This window comes from Mytilus californianus, unplaced genomic scaffold, assembly GCF_021869535.1.
Source record: "Mytilus californianus isolate M0D057914Y unplaced genomic scaffold, xbMytCali1.0.p SCAF_8, whole genome shotgun sequence".
In the NCBI taxonomy this organism is placed as follows: domain Eukaryota; kingdom Metazoa; phylum Mollusca; class Bivalvia; order Mytilida; family Mytilidae; genus Mytilus; species Mytilus californianus.
In genome coordinates, this window is record NW_026262734.1 from 31,636,513 (window position 1) to 31,655,300 (window position 18,788).

At 31.5% G+C, this 18,788-nt stretch overlaps 1 protein-coding gene across 1 annotated transcript in view; it reads right to left on the bottom strand.

Annotated features, from left to right (window-relative positions):
* Positions 1–13,735: 13,735 nt before the first annotated feature.
* The window catches only part of LOC127710482 (uncharacterized), a 32,689-nt gene continuing 27,636 nt past the window's right edge, over positions 13,736–18,788 (bottom strand). Inside the window, exons 5-7 of the mRNA XM_052216359.1 lie at positions 17,014–17,308; positions 15,530–15,608; positions 13,736–14,724 (exon numbers count right to left, since the gene is read on the bottom strand). Of these exons, the coding sequence (XP_052072319.1) occupies positions 14,286–14,724; positions 15,530–15,608; positions 17,014–17,308 (813 nt within the window). The 3' untranslated portion in view covers positions 13,736–14,285. The remainder of the gene's footprint in view (positions 14,725–15,529; positions 15,609–17,013; positions 17,309–18,788) is intronic.

The following is an 18,788-nucleotide window of genomic DNA, read 5'->3' on the forward strand; positions in this document are numbered from 1 at the left end:
TTGTCTCTTTTATAATCAATCAATTGTCAACAAATTATATGTGACTTTTTGTCCTATCAAATTTGTAACTTTCTGTCCTGTGACTTTCTTTCCGCTGTCCGTTAAAATGGACCTCCCGCACTCAGGGAGAGAAAACTGCCGAGACTACCAATGCTAATTGTTAGATAGAATAATAAGTACATCAGTCATTCTCAATTTTATATTTATATAATCAAAATATGCATGCTGGTGCTTAAAAAATCTGTTTCAAATGTTTAATTTAAGGAATGCTCTGATTTCAAAACCTAAATCTTCCTCTGTTGCTTTCGATTGATATCAATTGCATATCATGTAATATTGTTCGCTGAACATTCAACTATCTTAGCCAAGCATGTGCACTTCGGAATGCAATCTATAGAAGAAAAAAAAAACAGTTTTAAATTATGTACATTGTGCGAGTGTCGTGTTCGACTTATAATCCTTTAATCTATAAAATAGTCAACAGTTACTATTAATACAATTATACTGTTGCATTTTTTACACTTTACTCAGAAAGATGTGAATATATTTTAATTTTTCTTTCAACAAAATTTCCTTCTTCAATTTGCTACTCGTCTACAAAAAAAATACATTTATTATTTCATTTTTGCAATCGAACTTCCTGATAGATATGTTTTTTTTTATCTATCTATCAGGTAAATATCAAAAATGAATCCAGAGTTTTTCAAGTACATTGACGGTTGTGAATTAAGGATTAGTTACTTTATGGAAAACTCATTTACCTGAATGGTAATATTATCGTTAGTCTTTCTTTTAATAATTTGATAATTTTTCCTCTTTTGCAAATTATAGATAAAGAATAAATTTGTTTTCTATTGCATTCAGGCAGAGAGAAACATATTTTTTTTTTTTGTTTTATTTCAAATAATTACGGAAGATTTTAAGTACGGATATAAAACAATTCTTAATCTTTTCCAATTTGCAAATATAATTCGGTGGGGTTTTTTTTTTTGCACATGGTTGATGAAAATTGTATGATCTTACTTCTTTCACAGGTCTGTTTAACCTTGAAAATATGACAATTCCGTGAATCACACGTTGCTACATAGAATTCTTGCAAAATTCAGAAACTTGCAGTACGGTTATATTTTGTATTTTCTCCGTTGAAAAGGAAAGTGTTAAAATAAGAAGGTGTAAACATGAAAGGGGGAGGGTTGTTACACGACACGTTCTTCGCAATTTAATGTTGAACGAATCAAATCTCTAACTTATCAATTTTTGCAGTAATTGTTTTATTGACAGGTTTCTGGAGGCATTTTATTGGACATCAGATTAAAGTAGGCGTGGGAATGTATCACTTTTATCCAATCAGCTGTCTTATAGAATAAACCTGTATGCGATGATGCTTGAACATTGTCGGCATAGTTTTTTTTATAAAGAAATCTACATTAAAAGGATATTGTTGCTACTGTGGTCTTGTCATATAAAAATAGACAACGCTTATACCTATATATATATATATATCTTCCACTGAGTATATTCATGGCTTGAGGGAAAGAAAGCAATTAATTAACTCGATAACCCTTTCAGTTTGTCATAAACTGATTGAAAAGTTGAGTTAAAAAGTAATCAAACGGAACTCAAACTGTTTGAGATGTGGGTTACACGTCAATATGACAGCAATCGAACGACAAAAACAACATAAGAACATCAAGAGGGCAACATACAATGCATAGTCTTCAACAAGAAACAGGTGTTTACACAATATATCAAGTTCTAAATTGTCACGAGTTTCTATAAAATTGTGAATACATAAAACCAAAACAATTAAAGATCTGAATATAAAAATAAAAATAATAATTTGAAAGGTAACAATATTTTACTACTTCAAGGCATAAATTTCCTTTTCTTTAACCCAAAAGAGAATTAGCCATGGATTATATCGTCCGCATATTTTCCAAACGGTCGTGTAGATTGATGGCGTCATGTGTTAAAACAGAAGTAGGGTCACCCGAACCATACAGATTAAATGATTTTTTAAATTCAACATCTATAGTTGCAATCTAACTTGAGTATACATCTGCTAATTTAATGATAAAACATAGAAAATTGTTTAGTTTTTTTTAAGTAAAGAAAATGTTTGTCTCGAAAAAAATACCCTCCCCCTTTCCAAAAAATATTGGTCATTGACCTAAGTGGGGGCTAAAATTTGGAGACAGAGGGCCGACTGCCATTAACAACAGACGACCAACAGCAAACAATTTGAAATGTATGACAGTCGACGACGGACTCTAAATGATTGCACTGAATAATTTCAACTACCACAAGATACCCTATGGATTTATTTATATATATATATATATATACTTGATCTCATTTAAGAGATATATTTCTGGAAAAAAACGAATTCAGTATGTTTACAATACAAACAGACGACAGACACCAAGTGATGGATTAAATTGTAGCTTTTACTGTTCAATTAAATTTTCCAGTTATTTAACTGCTAAATCCGGTGGACTTATTTCGTACGACATGTACATAAATCAAATACTCGTTTTTTTTTTATTCATTAAATTGAGTTTCAATTTTTATTCGGGACAACATTTTATTTGATACGAAATTATCAATTTTGGAGTTGTTTCATTTATCAGTACAAAAAAAAACACACAAAAAAAAACGTTTTATCGGCTTACTATGCAGCAACGAGAATGATTTAATGAGACCTGTTATGGTCAAGGTTGTATGAACAATATATTCTTTTACTAGTATAAATTGCAATGATTTTTACATGTAAACTAAAGAAATATTAGCAAAAATAAGTGCCTTGTATTTTTACAGAGATCGAACACAAATTCCCGCCAATATAAAAAATTCTTCATTTTCGTATTTGTAATTTTTATAGGACCAAATTCCCTTTTCTACAATTTAGCGCACAAGGTATATTTCGACAGCACGCTAGGCTTTAATCTATTTTCCTATTTTATTTCTAAATTCTCCATTTATGCTAAACGGAGAAAAAACAAATATGAAATTTAATAAAATATTCTTCCATCGGAAAAACTCGTGGAATAAAACATGTATATATACAGACCTTCTAAACTTCAAACTGACCTATTTTCCGTGCATTCATCGTGCATCTTCCGTTCTGCGTGCGTGCATCGTTCATTCATCGTGCATTCAACGTGCGTGCACTCATCGTTCATCATTCTGTGTGTTTTCCATTCAACGTGCGCTCAACGTTCATTCATTCTTAATCGTGTTTTGCGTTCAACGTTCATTCATTCTCAATCGTGTTAAGTGCGCTCAACGTTCATTCATTCTTAATCGTGTAAAGTGCGCTCAACGTTCATTCATTCTAAATCGTGTAATGTGCACTCAACGTGTGTTAATTCTAAATCGGATGATATTCATTCAGTCTTTAGTGCATTTTGTAAGATGACTTTACAGTCTTGTATAACCATAACTGATTGGAAAACTTTTTTTTTAATTGCGAGATACTCATTTTTTCATCTACTTGTACATGTATATCATGTTGTTATAGAAATGGGTTTACTATTATGTAACTTTATCTTTATTCAATTGCAATATATTTGAAACAGCAAATATCAAATCTCTTGTTCTCGATTTTGGGTTAAAAACTTTACTTAAGTCTATAATTGAGTCTGAAAATTAAACCCATTAGTGTAAGAATTAGATCTTTAAGCTGACAAATGTTTGTCTCTCAACGGGATTTGAACTCACACCTTTGATACACTGCAGCACCAATCGCAATATGCATGTATATATATATTTTGGACATCTTATTAATAACGTTCAACTTGAGTCATTTCTCCAATGTTGAACTATGCTAGATTATAATTCTGAACGCTTATTTGGCAAATTCATATTCTACTTAGATATTTTCAATCATTTAGGTTTTGATTAATACCATATAAGATATCAGATTTGTCCCAGTTCCTGGTGGTCACATGCATGTACATGAGGGTATTTCGTCAAGAATATACAATATACAAGGTTGTCGGATGAATGTGGATTGCGGATTAAGAAGTTGGATGTCAAACTTGAATAAACAAACTGAGGCGAAATTAACACGGATATGTATTTTCTCTTTAGCAACTTTTTTATTCTCTGTTCTTTATTTTAATTTAAACTAAGCTAGATACGTTTTGTGGCATATAAAATAAAATGTAGTACGTTCGGTATTGTGTGTATCCTAACCTAAGGATCGCTGTGTCTTTATAGCTCAAAACGGTATTATTTGTTTTGCCTGAGCATTTGATGATTCTTTCTTCTTGATTTCATAATGAGAACAAATTAAGAAATCTGGAGTGAATTCGGAACACTTTACATTGGTTAAATAATGAAATGTATGTTTCAGAAATTTACACAAGTCTAAATTCGGTTTTGACGCCCGGGGACACTGTCGTTTACAGTTAAGAAGAAAATCTACACATGCATGTATGTTCTTATAAAAAAGAAGATGTGGTATGATTGCCAATGTTCATAATTATATCATGATTAATGTTCTCCCTTAATAATTCATCTAACAGTTGCCAATGAACGTTAAACAAACAACTATTAATTCATTCACGACATCTTATCCATTTAGGTTTGTGATAATTTGTATATCTACTACATGAAACAACTGCAGATTTACACTATAATTAGGAGGCCGAAATTATTGCACACATAAACCACTCATTCACATCCCTACGTCTTGATCCCCTCACAAAACAACACTTTGAGCACGGTTGCCTTTATATACATGTAACTGCTTATACATCCTCTTGATTGAACTTACTTGAATAGTTGTCTCATTGGCAATTAAACCACATCTCCTTATTTTTACATAAGAGCTAAATTCATCAAAGGCCAACTTAGTCTGAGGGAGCTGAAACCTTCATTTCTTAATATTTTTTTCTAAATTTATATACTGACAATTTACGAAATGTTTGTTACATATTTTTGTTTGTGACATAAGCATCAAAATATATCAGCTATGAAGATTTTTATACCCTTAAATAAACTCATATTTTCCTGGGGCAATATCCGCGGTAATAACAATTAATACTTTAGTACAATAAAAACCATTATCAGGAAATCGGTATGAAAAGTGTTTGCAATTATTGAAATCAAGTAAAAAGAAGTGTATATATATATATATGTATCAGTCGGAGGTGCAATGGGGACCCTGAAGTCTGATTGTCACGCTGAAGTTAGATGGTCTGCGCCGAAGTGCAGTGGGCCGTTCGATGGTGTGCGATGGTCTGTATGACCTGAGACTACTATAACACATATAGCAGTCTCAGATATGACGCGTGAAAGCTAGAGTCTAATGTAGAATTAGTGCAAAATGGAATTCCTGACAATATGCACATGTTGACTTTGTGTTGCATCACAAAGTCAACATGTGCATATTGTCAGGAATTCCATTTTGCACTAATTCTACATTAGACTCTTTGGACTTTGATGTTTCTTTTCAATATTTCTATAGTTGTGTGTGCTGTAATATCCTCCCATATTACTTGATGGAATTTCTTGAAACTTTGTATCTAATGTTAGATTACTATGTTTTATTTTGTTCAGTTGTTCACGATATTTTTCTTGGTTATACTATTACACCCTTTTTTATTGTAAGTTCATATTAACTTATAATAAATTAAATAAAATGATATGGAATTAAATAAATCTCTTATATCCCTTTTTTAGTTTGAAATATTTAACTAAAATTTCTTTAATATTTCTAATATGTCTTATGTTAATAAACATTTCCATTCCCAAAATAAACTTTTTTTTTAATATAAAGAAATAAAAAGGTTTTAATTTTCTTTATTTCTTTAAAATTCATAATAATTTTAATAACCCCAAAATCTACTATTTTTTCTTATCAAGTTCACTAATTATTTTTAACAGTTTAATACTTATTAAAAATTTAAATAGTTATAAAAACACCTATTGTTATTATATAAACATCTATTGAAATATTTTTGTTGGCGTTCAAGGAATATGTAACATATAAAATGTTGGCATTCGAGGAAGACACCAATTATGGGCATACGATACAGTTTTGATCCCACGGTAATTTTTTTTACGAAAGTTTGCATTCAAGCTATTTCTTACCTAATCAATTTGAATATGAAATAAAAAGCATATCTTCGTGTGCTAGATTTAAAAGATAAATGGGTTCGAAATTTTCAACATTTACTTAACATTTCGGTTTCTTGGACATTTCTGTCCTTTGAACAGACATCCGGGTTAACTTTTTTGTTTCAAAAGATAAACATATGCAGATTTCGGTAAAGAGATTTGAAATATCTTCGTTACAAAATAAGCCTCTACATTTGTGTAACAATTCTTTGTTAATAATTCATTTTTATGAAAAGAAATTGATTTTAGAAAAAAACGGCATTTTTTTATGTATATTTATGTAGTTTAAAAATAAAAAAAACGGCGGTGATTTCTTGAGAATGACAACCACTTAAATGTTTATTATTTAAAAAAAGACTCCATGTAATAGAAATAAAACGATTAATTATTTTACACTTTAAATTTCGATTCTCGAAAATTCGTCCAAAGAGATTTTTTTATATTGAATATGTCATATTGTTTTAAATAGTTCCAATTTAGTTATATGCAATTATCTAGGGACCGTCGGGTTGGGTTTTATCTTTCCAATTAAAAACGCATGTTTTAAACTCCCGGTTACGCTTGACCACAGAGATAACGCGTATTCGTTATTGATTTTTTATATCAAGTACGGAAATTACATTATGTAGCATGATATCATAGTTAATAAGTAATAAATCACAATGCCATGACAATTTAGATTGAACAAATTCTTGTTCAGATCCAGGGACACAGATGTTCAAATTCTGAAATAATATTAAATGAAATGGCCATTTAAGACGTTTTGTTTATCTAAGAGGGTTTTCTTTTAACTTTTAGTATTTTCTATGGGCCGGGAAGTTCTCGAAACTTCATTTTCCCGTCAAAAATACAAAAAAAGCACTAAGTTTTATAATATGAATTTTTAAAAAGTATTATCTGCAATGTTGCATCCACAATGCACGCTTATATATATATATTTCTTTTCTTTTAAGTTCCTCTTTTATGTTTGCTGCTACTTATATATATTTCCAAACATTTTGATAAATCAACGATTGGTTTAAATGTATAAATGTTATAAAGTTATTATTTTTTTTGGCAACACAATATATTTTGTAATTGATTGATTATTCAATCTTTAAACACGTAAATGCATGCATAGAAGGCTTCCCTTAGATATGTGTAAGGTGATTCATGATTGATGTTTGCGTAATGTCCAGTAGCAAATATTTCATACATTTCTGGACGAAAACAAATGATAAAAAATAGGTAAGGTTACAAATAAAGGGGGGCTGGGGGGACTCCCTTTTTTTACCGTCACGATATGGCACAATAGTGCTGAAAGTGGCGTTAAACACCATAAATCAATCAATCAGTATTATCTTACCAATGTATCAAGATTGTTTTGTAACAAAAGAAAAGTTTTCTGTTTTTATTAACACCACTGGGCTTCCATTTGAAATTCCCACCGAAATTTATGGTCTTTACTTTAGTCTTGTGTTGTCATCCGTATCAATACAGAGTTAATCCAAATTGCAAATTGGAAATGAGATTCAAAAACGTCTCGGATAAGTGAGAGATGTATCTATGCCAGAACAGTAGTATTAAATATACAATATTAATATTGCACACAATTTTGTATACGTATTTCTAAAATAACGAAAAGGCTTCATAAGCATATGCGTGCCTAAGTTGTATGATATTGTTGAAATATATTTCTATTTTGAAAATCGTATGAATGTGATCTGTGTTAAATCTGGTGATGAATCAGTGGTCAGGGATTGTGACAGTGATCTTCCGTGTGAATTGGATTTGCAAATTTGAAAATAGTGTATTTGTTAATTCCTGTTCTCTAAGGTGCCGTATTTTGTAAGTAATTAGCATCTGTCAGATGACATGTTACATTTGTACCATTACGCTGTTTTAAAGTGTCCGAATCACTTGCAAAGGATGAAAAGATGAATTGAGGACTAGATTTGATTTAAAAATCTTCTTTTTGAGACCTTTATGTTTAATGCGATTTCATGTATGGACTACTAGCCAAAATAAATGCATGCATCCGTCCGTTTGGAACAAATCTTAACTTAAGTTGCTTGATGCATACGGGTCCAGTATTACAAGCCTTGACGGAATTTAGATAAATTCTGAAACTGAATCTATCTCCGTTTTCCTCTCAGTTTCTGTCATTCATCATAATCAGTAATGAACCATATAACGAATCAATTGCACACGGGACTTTTCCTGCCAAGTTTTGTACAAAAATAAACAATGAAATACAATAACATTTATAGATGAAGTCACCATTAAGAATAGACGTGACGTCATGAATCCAATTTGAAATCTATTCAATTCAATTGCGAAAACTAACGGCGGCCTAATTTACCCTTCCGGAGCACCTGAGATCACCCCCAGTTTTTGGTGGGGTTCGTGTTGCTTAGTTTTTAATGTTCTATGTTGTGTCTTGTGTACTATTATTTGTCTGTTTGTCTATTTGTTTTTTAGCCATGGCGTTGTCAGTTTATTTTCGATCTATAAGTTTGACTGTCCCTCTAGTATCTTTCGCCCCTCTTTTATAACAAACTGTTTACGAAAAACAAATATGACAGACACGAACTTGCGACAACCTCTGAGCTACAGGCTCCTGACTTGGGACAGGCATATTAAAAATATGGAGGGCTCAACAAGTTTGTGAGCGCTCAACCCTGCCCATAACAAGGGACAGTGGTGTTACAGCAAAACATAAGTACAAACTATAAAAATCAGTTGAAAAGGGCTTTACTCATCAGATCGATACAAAGCAGAAACACATCTTACAAAAACACAGACCGGGCGTGGCAGGGTATTTATACATCCCTTCCAACAAAAAAGACACAGCTCTGAGAGTACTCACAGATACTGACAGCTAGTTATAGGCAATAATAACTAATAAAAAAAGTCATGTATCTAAGTGTTACGGCCAGAAATCACCTTTAAATTATAGCCAAAAAGAGAGAAAAATCAATGATCAATTTAACAAGATTTATTATACAATTTCACAAGAAATATTATACAAATTGAAATGTCAACTTAACTGTTAAAATATCTGAATGTCCAATCCTAGTCTTTTCTTTATCCTGAATTCTTTGCTTACCTGTAATCGAATCCAATGAAATATATATGTCCAATAAGTTCTAAATCTAGTAAGATGTCGTTCGTAAATAATAATTATCAAAGGTGCCAGGCTTATAATTTAATACGCCAGACGCGCGTTTCGTCTAAATAAGACTCATCAGTGACGCTCAGATCAAAATAGTAATAAAGCCAAACAAGTATAAAGTTGAAGAGCATTGAGGACCCAAAATTCCAAAAAGTTGTTCCAAATACGGCTAAGGTAATCTATGCCTGGGATAAGAAAATCCTTAGTATTTCGAATAATTCATACTTTTGCAAACAGTTAATTTATAAAAATAAAAGTGTCAATCCAACTACTCCAGACAATTTTTTAGACTACAAGTATATTAATGTCTGATCAGTCTAATTTCAGTGTCTGTATATATAGTTGTCACGGAAACTTCTAGAACAATGTAGATGGGAAACTTCTAGAACATTGTAGAAGTTTAGATTACGAATCGTAGATGATGATCATTCTGGAATTATTATGCAAGTCAAATAGAAAAGTTCTAATCATTCAATCAGTATCTACGATTGTTCTAAACTGCACAATTATAACATTATTTTGTAAACAACTATGTAAACATCTTATAAGGCCACACAAAACAAAACAGGCCAAGGTAAATGATTTTAATAGTTACAATCTCATAACATAAGACTAAAATATCAATAAGTACACATTTAACATCCTATGGATTTAGTGTAAAGAAGTCATTAACAGTCAGAGAAAAACATGACTTGTGCAATGCCAACATTTAGGTATCGACAGATTGTAGTACCGTGAAAGTGCATACATTGTGTATAACAAATATATTTACTGTGGTTTTAATTTACTGATAACAAAAACAATATCCGAAGATCTAATTACAGTGTTGAATTGGTAACCTTTTAGAATAAGTTTTTTTAAAGGATTGATAAGTTTACCCGGATCGTATATAAGTTTCCGGGCTCGGTAAACAAAATCACCGTATAATTTAGGATGTGCTATTCCATTTGAATTAAGTTTTCTACAGGTACATCAAAACTTGCAAACAAAATCTTTGTATCTATGGAAGAATTTAGTAAAAATTGAAAACAACACGTTATTATTTTCATGCACCCGAAGCGCTGTTCTGGATTTACCTTCATCGGGAACGCTTAAAGCCAAATATTCGAAAGCCAAGGATTATAAGAACCGAAACAGATAAAGAGCTATATGACCAAAAAGTACCTAAAAATAGCCAAACTCGTCTAAGGTCAACTTTGCCTGAGGGAGTTTAAACCTTAGTTTCTTTATAATTTCAAAATTTATAAACGGAAAGTTTTAGAAAGGTTAGTTTTAAATCATGTCAGTACCGAAGTGCTGACTACTGAGCTCATAATACCCTCAGGGACTGATAGTTCACCAGCAGAGGTATCGACCCAGTGCTGTAAAAAATGAAAACAACACTTTATTAATGTCATGCACCCGAAGCGCTTTTCTGGATTTACCTTCATCGGGAACGCTTAAAACCAAATATTCGAAAGCCAAGGATGTATAAGAACCGAAACAGGTAAAGAGCTATATGACCAAAAAGTACATAAAAAAGTAGCAAAATTCATCTTAGGTCACCTTTGCCTGAGGAAGTTGACACCTTAGTTTCTTTATAATTTCAAAATTTATAAACGGACAATTTTAGAAAGGTTTGTTATAAATCATGTCAGTACCGAAGTACTGACTACTGAGCTGGTGAAACCCTCGGGGACTGATAGTCTATAGTAAAGGTTTTAAGTAATTAGGGGTAACGAAATTCCAGACTTAATAATATACAGTAATATATAGATCACTTTCATTGAAATCCAATACATATACGGGCATATCGAACGAAAGGAGATATATAAACACCGTAAGACGATGCCAGAGGAACATCACCGTACAAAAAAGGAAAATTAACAAGAGAGAAAGCAAAATCATCCCTTTTGTCGTAATTTTTTGTGTAGAGTTTCTGGTGTAAAACTGAAATATCTAAATCTAGGAAATGACAGTTATTGCTGTTAATCTTTGATTTATTTAAAGTAAGTTCCTTTGGGTAAATTTCGGCAGTGTATTTCGGGAATTCTTGATTTTTTAACGCAAAAATGTCCACAAGATAACGGTAACTGTTGAATATATCAATTAAATGGAATTTAGACGGGTCTTTACTGAGTTTGGTCATAAACTGTGATTCATAACAGTACAGGAACAAGTCTACTATTAAAGGGGAACTTATTCTGCCCATAGGTATAACTACAACCTGTCGCTAAACTTTATTGCCGAAACGTACATAAATGTTGTCAAGGAGAACATTTAAGGATTTAATCATATCATCACACCTCCAGTAAATATATCTAGCATATTTACCCTTCTAATTTGAAAAAAAGCTTTAATATGAATTGCATCAAATAAATTTGCAATCAGATTTTTCAAACGACAAATTAATTAAAAAGGATAACTGTTGTTTGATAAGACTGTTTAGAAGTGTAGTATAAATAGTGAAAAAGTCAAAACTGTCAACCGAATCAAAAGGACCATCAAAAACACGTAATTTATCTGAAACATCCAAAGAATTTTTTAAACTCCAAAAATGGTTTAATTCCACTTTTTTAATATGTTTTCATTACAAAAATTAATATGATTGTTTGCTTTTTCTTAATATTAATATTGATAACGTTGTGGTATATATTGGGTTTTTAAACCAATTTTCACAATATTCATTGCTATTGTCAAGTAAGTTTCAAAACGTGGTGTATACATAAAAACGACGTTTAGGTCTCATATTCACGGCGGTTATGCAATTACCACTTTGTTCGATTTAGGTCCGTATATGCAAAAAGCAGTGTCTGAGCAGAAAGTTGATGAACCAGGGTTATGTCAAAGAACGTCTCATCCATTTTCTAAACGATTTCATTGGAAGATACAAAGACCTTGTTGATAAATATTCCGTATCAGCTTCACAAAAATACATGATGGTGTTGAAGTATAGGTACTGACGTTGTTTATCATCTTAATTACGTGTTATAGTGTTCTTTTTATTTGTCTTTGTATATTGTTAATCTTTACTGTTTAGTCCATTTTTGGTAATATCCTTTTGGCGTGGCTCGGTATTTATACATCCCGCCATTGTCACGCTATTCTGCTATAGTCATTTGTTGTATTCTTGTCTTTCGTTTTTGCTTATGTGCTTTGTCTATAGAGTGTCTATATGCCATTTTCTTTTTTTCTTGTTGACATAGTTGTTTGTTTTTATAGTGATTAAGATTATAACACAATGCTAATTTCTGTATCCCAATTTTTGACATTTTTACCTATTATATGTCTGTTTGTTTTGTTCACACATTGTTATAAATATAGTGAAATTTTATGCGACTGTCATACAAGTGAAAGGTTTAGCTAGCTATAAAACCAGGTTTAATTCACCATTTTCTACATAAGGAAATGTCTGTACCAAGTCAGGAATATGACAGTTGTTTTCCATTCGTCTGATGTGTTTGAGCTTTTGATTTTGCCATTTAATATGGGACTTTCAATTTGGAATTTTCCTTTGAGTTCGGAATTTTTGTTATTTTACTTTTAATAACTTTTAAACATCGGTAAACTACTGTTGTTTCACATCGAACAACTGGGTTTTTGAGCAAATATTTTGTTTGAGGTGTCATTTATTTGGTTATGTTCTCAATGGCTACCCACCTTTTAGGTGGGGTTCGTGTTGTTTAATGCAGTTGTCGCTATGGCCATGGTCCTTTTGGGCTTTTTCGTTGACTCTTGATATTTGCTCTCTTTTTTTTAATCTATTTAGAAAGAGTATGTAAGTTTTCTCGATGATTTTTTTTAATGGATTAACATAATGTACCCGAATCTTTACATTGATTTGTATCGAATTTTCAATTTAATATGGCGGTATCGGTGGCCGAGTGGTCTAAGTGTGATTTCGTGGCATGTGCTTTCGACTCAAATCTTAATGACTAGGATTGTCAGTTATCCTGCCAAAGGTCTGTGGTTCTCTTCGGGCCCTACGGCTTGTATATCTTTTATATGTGTATTATACATGTACTGTATTTTGGTGTACTTCCAATGTTTTCATCATTTATATGTATCAAAAATCTATATTTACTTAGTACTATCATTGTAAACATAAAGAGATCATATTTGATTGATTGACAATGAGACAACTATCCACCAAAGTTCAAATAAAGTGGATGTAAGCAATTATAGGCAACCGTACGGCCTTCAACAATGAGAAAAACCCATACCGTAAAGTCGGCTAAAAAAGGCCCCGACATGAAAAATATGAAACAATTCAATCGAGAAAACTAACAACCTAATTTATAACAAAACAATTATCGAAAAACAAATATTAGACATGAACCAACGACAACCATTGAACTACAGGTTCCTGACTTGGGACAGGCACATAAAGAATGTGACGGGGCTAAACATGTTTGTGAGCTCTGAACCCTCTCCCTAACCCGGGACGTGGTGTAACAGCACAACATAAGAACAAACTAAAAAACACTGTCTTTATTAAATATGTTGTGTGTTACATATCGATATTAAGAATTATATAACCATACACAGCAATGTGAAGAAGTGGGTTGATCTTGAATAACGAACTAACAAACATGAATGATATCAAAAAATGAAACAATGGGAACTAATCAATTAAACTAAAATGGCAAACATGAATTATATAAAGTTACAAAATTTGAAACAATGAACTAAACTAGAATGATGACTTGACAAACATGAATCATATAAAATTACAAAAAATGCGAGCAATTAAATGAACTTTCATGACTAATTGAAACTATGAATCATATAATAAAACAAAACAATGTTAAAAAATACACTGAACTTAACTATTAAACTTGACGAAATCAGGAGTTCTATAAAAATGCAATATAGTGCACATCAATGAAATGAAAACAATAATGAAACTAAACATCGTACGGAAAATTCATCAGGATATAATGTTTCGGAAGATTGTGCGTGTATATGCACACATATGGCGTATTTAATGCATATTTAATGTGTAAGTAATTTTATAAGTGAGCAATCAAATCAGCTGTATTAGAGCCTTTACTCCTGGATCCTTCTCGTGTTCTCCTTTGTCTTTTTTTACTCTCAATATGTAGTCTTTTATTCTGTTCTTCAGTGTTGTTTTCAGATCTAAATTTTGTTCATAATGATGAACTATTTCACGTGACAGTTTTTCTTGTCTTTTACTGTACACCATTTCAGTCAGTTTATCCCAGTCTTTCACCTCTAATGCATGGTAACAGCGTAGGATCAATAACTTTTCATCCTTTGTTATTTTCTTTATTGGTTTAGTGACTTGTTTTGTGTTTGTATTAGTTGGCATTCCTTCAGTTGATGGTCCCTCTTGCTGAATCTTCACTGGTGTAGAGGTTTTAATAGGTTTGCCTGAAAACATGGCAGATTTGTCAGAGTCCTTGTCTGGTTTTACATCTCCACCAAATGACACATTCGGCTTCCTGTGGATATATTGTGTGACCACAACTTTTTTACATAATCAACTATGTTTAAAACAAAAACAAGATACATTAGAAAATAGTGAAAGCAAGTCAATTGTTTTCCTAGCTTCCGTGATAGATGTTTTGTTTCATTAAAACAAACCATTTATAAACAAATACTGTAAGTTGTAAAGTGGAAAATTTTGTAATGGATTTATTGTCGCTAATTTTTCAAATAAGATAAAATCGAGAAAGCATAAAATAAGGAAGATGTGTAGAATAAGATGAATGCCAAAAAAAACCTGCAAACAGGATTGGACCATGACAACTTTAATGTCCTAGAACTTCGACATTTTTAGAGTATTTGACTGCACTAAGTATCTTTTTGTCCATCTATTTCATTAATCTGTGGTTGAATGATTTGTTAGTTGTTCTATTGAAACTGATACGATTTCTAGCTACACAAGGCTTGTAATCATATGATATTTGAAGAAGATGACTTTGTTTTGCAAAATTAACAATTATTTGGGTGCAGGAAATATTGTTTTCATCTCTAGTAAGTCGATAACTTCAAAAAAGGGAAATGTGCAAGGGAAGAAGAACTAACGGGGTTAACCAACATTTTTAACTTTTTAACATTTATTTATTTTTAAATGGCTTGCTATGTGATTGGATGATTAACCATGTGTCCGTTAACATGTACACTAAAATTTCAGTCCAATTAAACAGAGAAAAATAAATATAAAGGATATTAGGGGTGTTTATAAACTAATTCTTAAGTCCTAGTTAAAGTTTTTTCTGTTTTTTACTCTCTATGAAAACATACCTGTCTGCTGCCTTTTCTTGTTTAGGTTGTTTTTCAGGTGGCGCATCGCCAGTAAAATAAACATTTTTCGCTGGTCTCTCTGGGTTATACAAGATCAAAAGGTGTATATCAAAATGCTTATAGATCTAACATTTTATTACAATTCTTACTCATAACACACTGTACATCATGACTTCTTTATTTACAAATGCATCCTCGAATTCAAATTCATACAAATTTCCACATAATGAAATAAAACGTACAAATTCAAGGTCAGGAAAGGGGTCCTTCATTTCTGTATACTTTAATTTTTTAGGCCATTTTTTTCTAATCATTTTATTTTAGCCCATTATTCTCTATTCTTAATATTTTATCACCCCATTATTCCGAGGTTTTTTTGTGCCCCTTTTTCTCTATTCTTTATATTTGTATTCTGTAAACCCCATACAGACCTTTCATATGTGTATACTCATCACTTGTTTTTGTTTAGTTTAACACAATGTAAACTTTAATCATTTAGATGTGTGCGCAATATTGAAATAACATGCATACTGTTGTAAAAGTTTGGATTTTTTCACGTAAAAAACGTTGCTGTTTTTTATTTTTGTGTTTCTTTTTTGTGGTTGTGTTGAGTGGGATAGGTATTAATTTATGCAATAATTCTTTCATACTATGCTCTATGCTCAATTTAATATGGGTAGGCTTTATATGTGTCAATATCTTAACACCGAGCGTTAGGCATTATATTTGTCAATATCTTTACACCGAGCGTTAGCGAGGAGTAAAATGTTGACAAATGTAATGCCTACCCATGTTAAAATTAGCATAGAGCATGACATGATAGAAATATTTCAATTTTTACATGAATATTTAAAACATTTGTACTTCAAAGCGGACCTATAAGACATGTTCAAAAGGCAGCCATTTTGATTTGACGAAGCATTCATTAATGTTATAGAAAATAAACCGTTTGACGATAAACAATAAACAGGTACATATTTTCTTACTTTAAGAACGATTTTATTTAATTTCCTAGCAAAATACACCAAAATAAATTTATATTTTGATCTCCGGCATTGTTTAAAATGCAACTAACGTTGCAATTTCAATTGTGACGTCAATCACTTGCAACCCATGTTCTATTGGAATAAGAACATGACTTTGTTTACAAAGCAAAAGAAGAACGTCATATTATAATCCAATGTAACACCAAACGAAGAACGTCATATTATAATCCAATGTAACACCAAACGCCTTTAGCAAATTCAATATGAATATATGAAATAATTGTCATTTCTTCTTCTTGAGAATGCTCAATAGTCTGAATGGAGGTTCATTATTTGTTAAACTGTGATATTTCAGGTTTCATGAAAGTATGTTTTATCGCAAAAGTTCTTAGAATATATTGTATTATGGTTGCCAGCTAAGAATTGACAAAAAAAAAACAGCAAGCTTTATCGTAATGAGAAAATCAAACTAATGATAATGATAACCATTCAACTTACTTTGAGGTGTATTTTGTTTTTCCTGATTGACAGGCGAAGTACCCTGGCCTCTTTCAAGACTTGTGTAATAACTTTTTTCCTTTCCAAGTAATAAAGGAGTCCCGGATGCCTCGTCATTAATTGACTTTTTACTAATTGCATTGGCATATGAAAGTGAATATATGACTATTTTCTTTTTTAATATTATTGCCATTTGTTCAACAACAATATCTTCAATGTGTTCTCCGTCTTCGGCAATCTTCTTAAGAAATATCTTCCATTCTTCATTTGTAAAATGTGCTTCATAAATGTGATCCTGGAATGATATACAAAAGCAAAGTATGAGCTATTTGACAAAATGATTATATTTCATCACATACATTTTGTAAATATACTACACTCTCTATACTAAATACAGAATCAGAAAAAAAAACATCACAATAGTGTACGGTAAGGCCGTCGTTGAATATCACGCGGTGAGCTATATTTGTTTGTTGCATGAGTCATATTTATAGATTATAACATGACATTTTTCAGATTAGCGCTAAATTTCCTCATCGGACCGACGGTTTTAGCCCATTGTGCAAAAAAAGGGTCGAGACATGGCACGATGGCCGACATTGAAAATTTCATGTTATGATCTATGTACTAGCGTATGAATTTGTAACGAGAAATATAGAACAATCAATTCAATAAAGAATTGCTTTGCTTTTCATTTTGTTTAAATTGACGTTCCCGGTTGTTTTTGGTTGTTTTTTGTTTTGTTGTTTTTTTTTACATTTTGGTTTGCTCCAATTATCCCTCAATCATAATTTCAGTAAAAACATCTGGTCCTCTCCGACTTTCAACAAAAATGTGTTGCTTCTTGTAACGACCTTATAATGTAGGACGTCATTTTAAAAAGAAAAGATGGGCTTATCTTAATTTTTCTAAAACGCTGATCTGTTCAAACAGTTTTATTTCCGGCAGGGTTTCAGAAATAGTTAATGTCTTAGAATTTACATGACTTTCCAAAACAGAGGAGGACCAGTATGGACTTTGCATGTGAGAGCTGGAATGGCTCTTCCATTTAACTTACATCAAAAGCCCATTTCAGCCACTATACTACGGCGTGTATTTACTCGGGCAGAAATAAGACTACGGTAAATCTGCGATAATTACATATGCAAAACCCAAATGTGTTGTACCAAATATGTAATAAGGGTTGTATAGCTCTTTACATATTTTTTTTTTATTCCAGAGTTATGGGCGATTATAATTTGCAAAAACGACGGTTTAACGGTTTAACGATTTTACTATATTAATTTATCTAATTGTCCTGTATTTGTTGGAGCCTCGTTGTGTTTATTATTTATTAGATACTTAATTAAAATGCGTCCCAAGATGATAATTGGAATATAAAAGACCACGTTTAACATAAATTTAAAATAATATTTTGGATTAAATTGGAATGTCCTCCATATCGAAAATAACCGCTTAAGTTTTGGCAATATATATATATATATATATATATATATAAGAATTTCAGTTTTAAGTCATAAGTATCTGAAAAAATGCACAGCTGCATTATATTCCAAGGAATCCCTCACTTTGGCCTTAAATAGATTACATTGTTTAAAAGGAGTGCTGCCACCTACATTGAATTGGATAATTACATTTCTTATTTTGCCAAAATGATTTTTTCTTATCATAAGTCAAAAAAAGAATAAAAAGAATATAATATCTTTTGGTTCAAAACATATATCTCCTGGTTTCAATGGTTTCGAGAGTTAGCATTACGTGTGAAGGCAATCTCG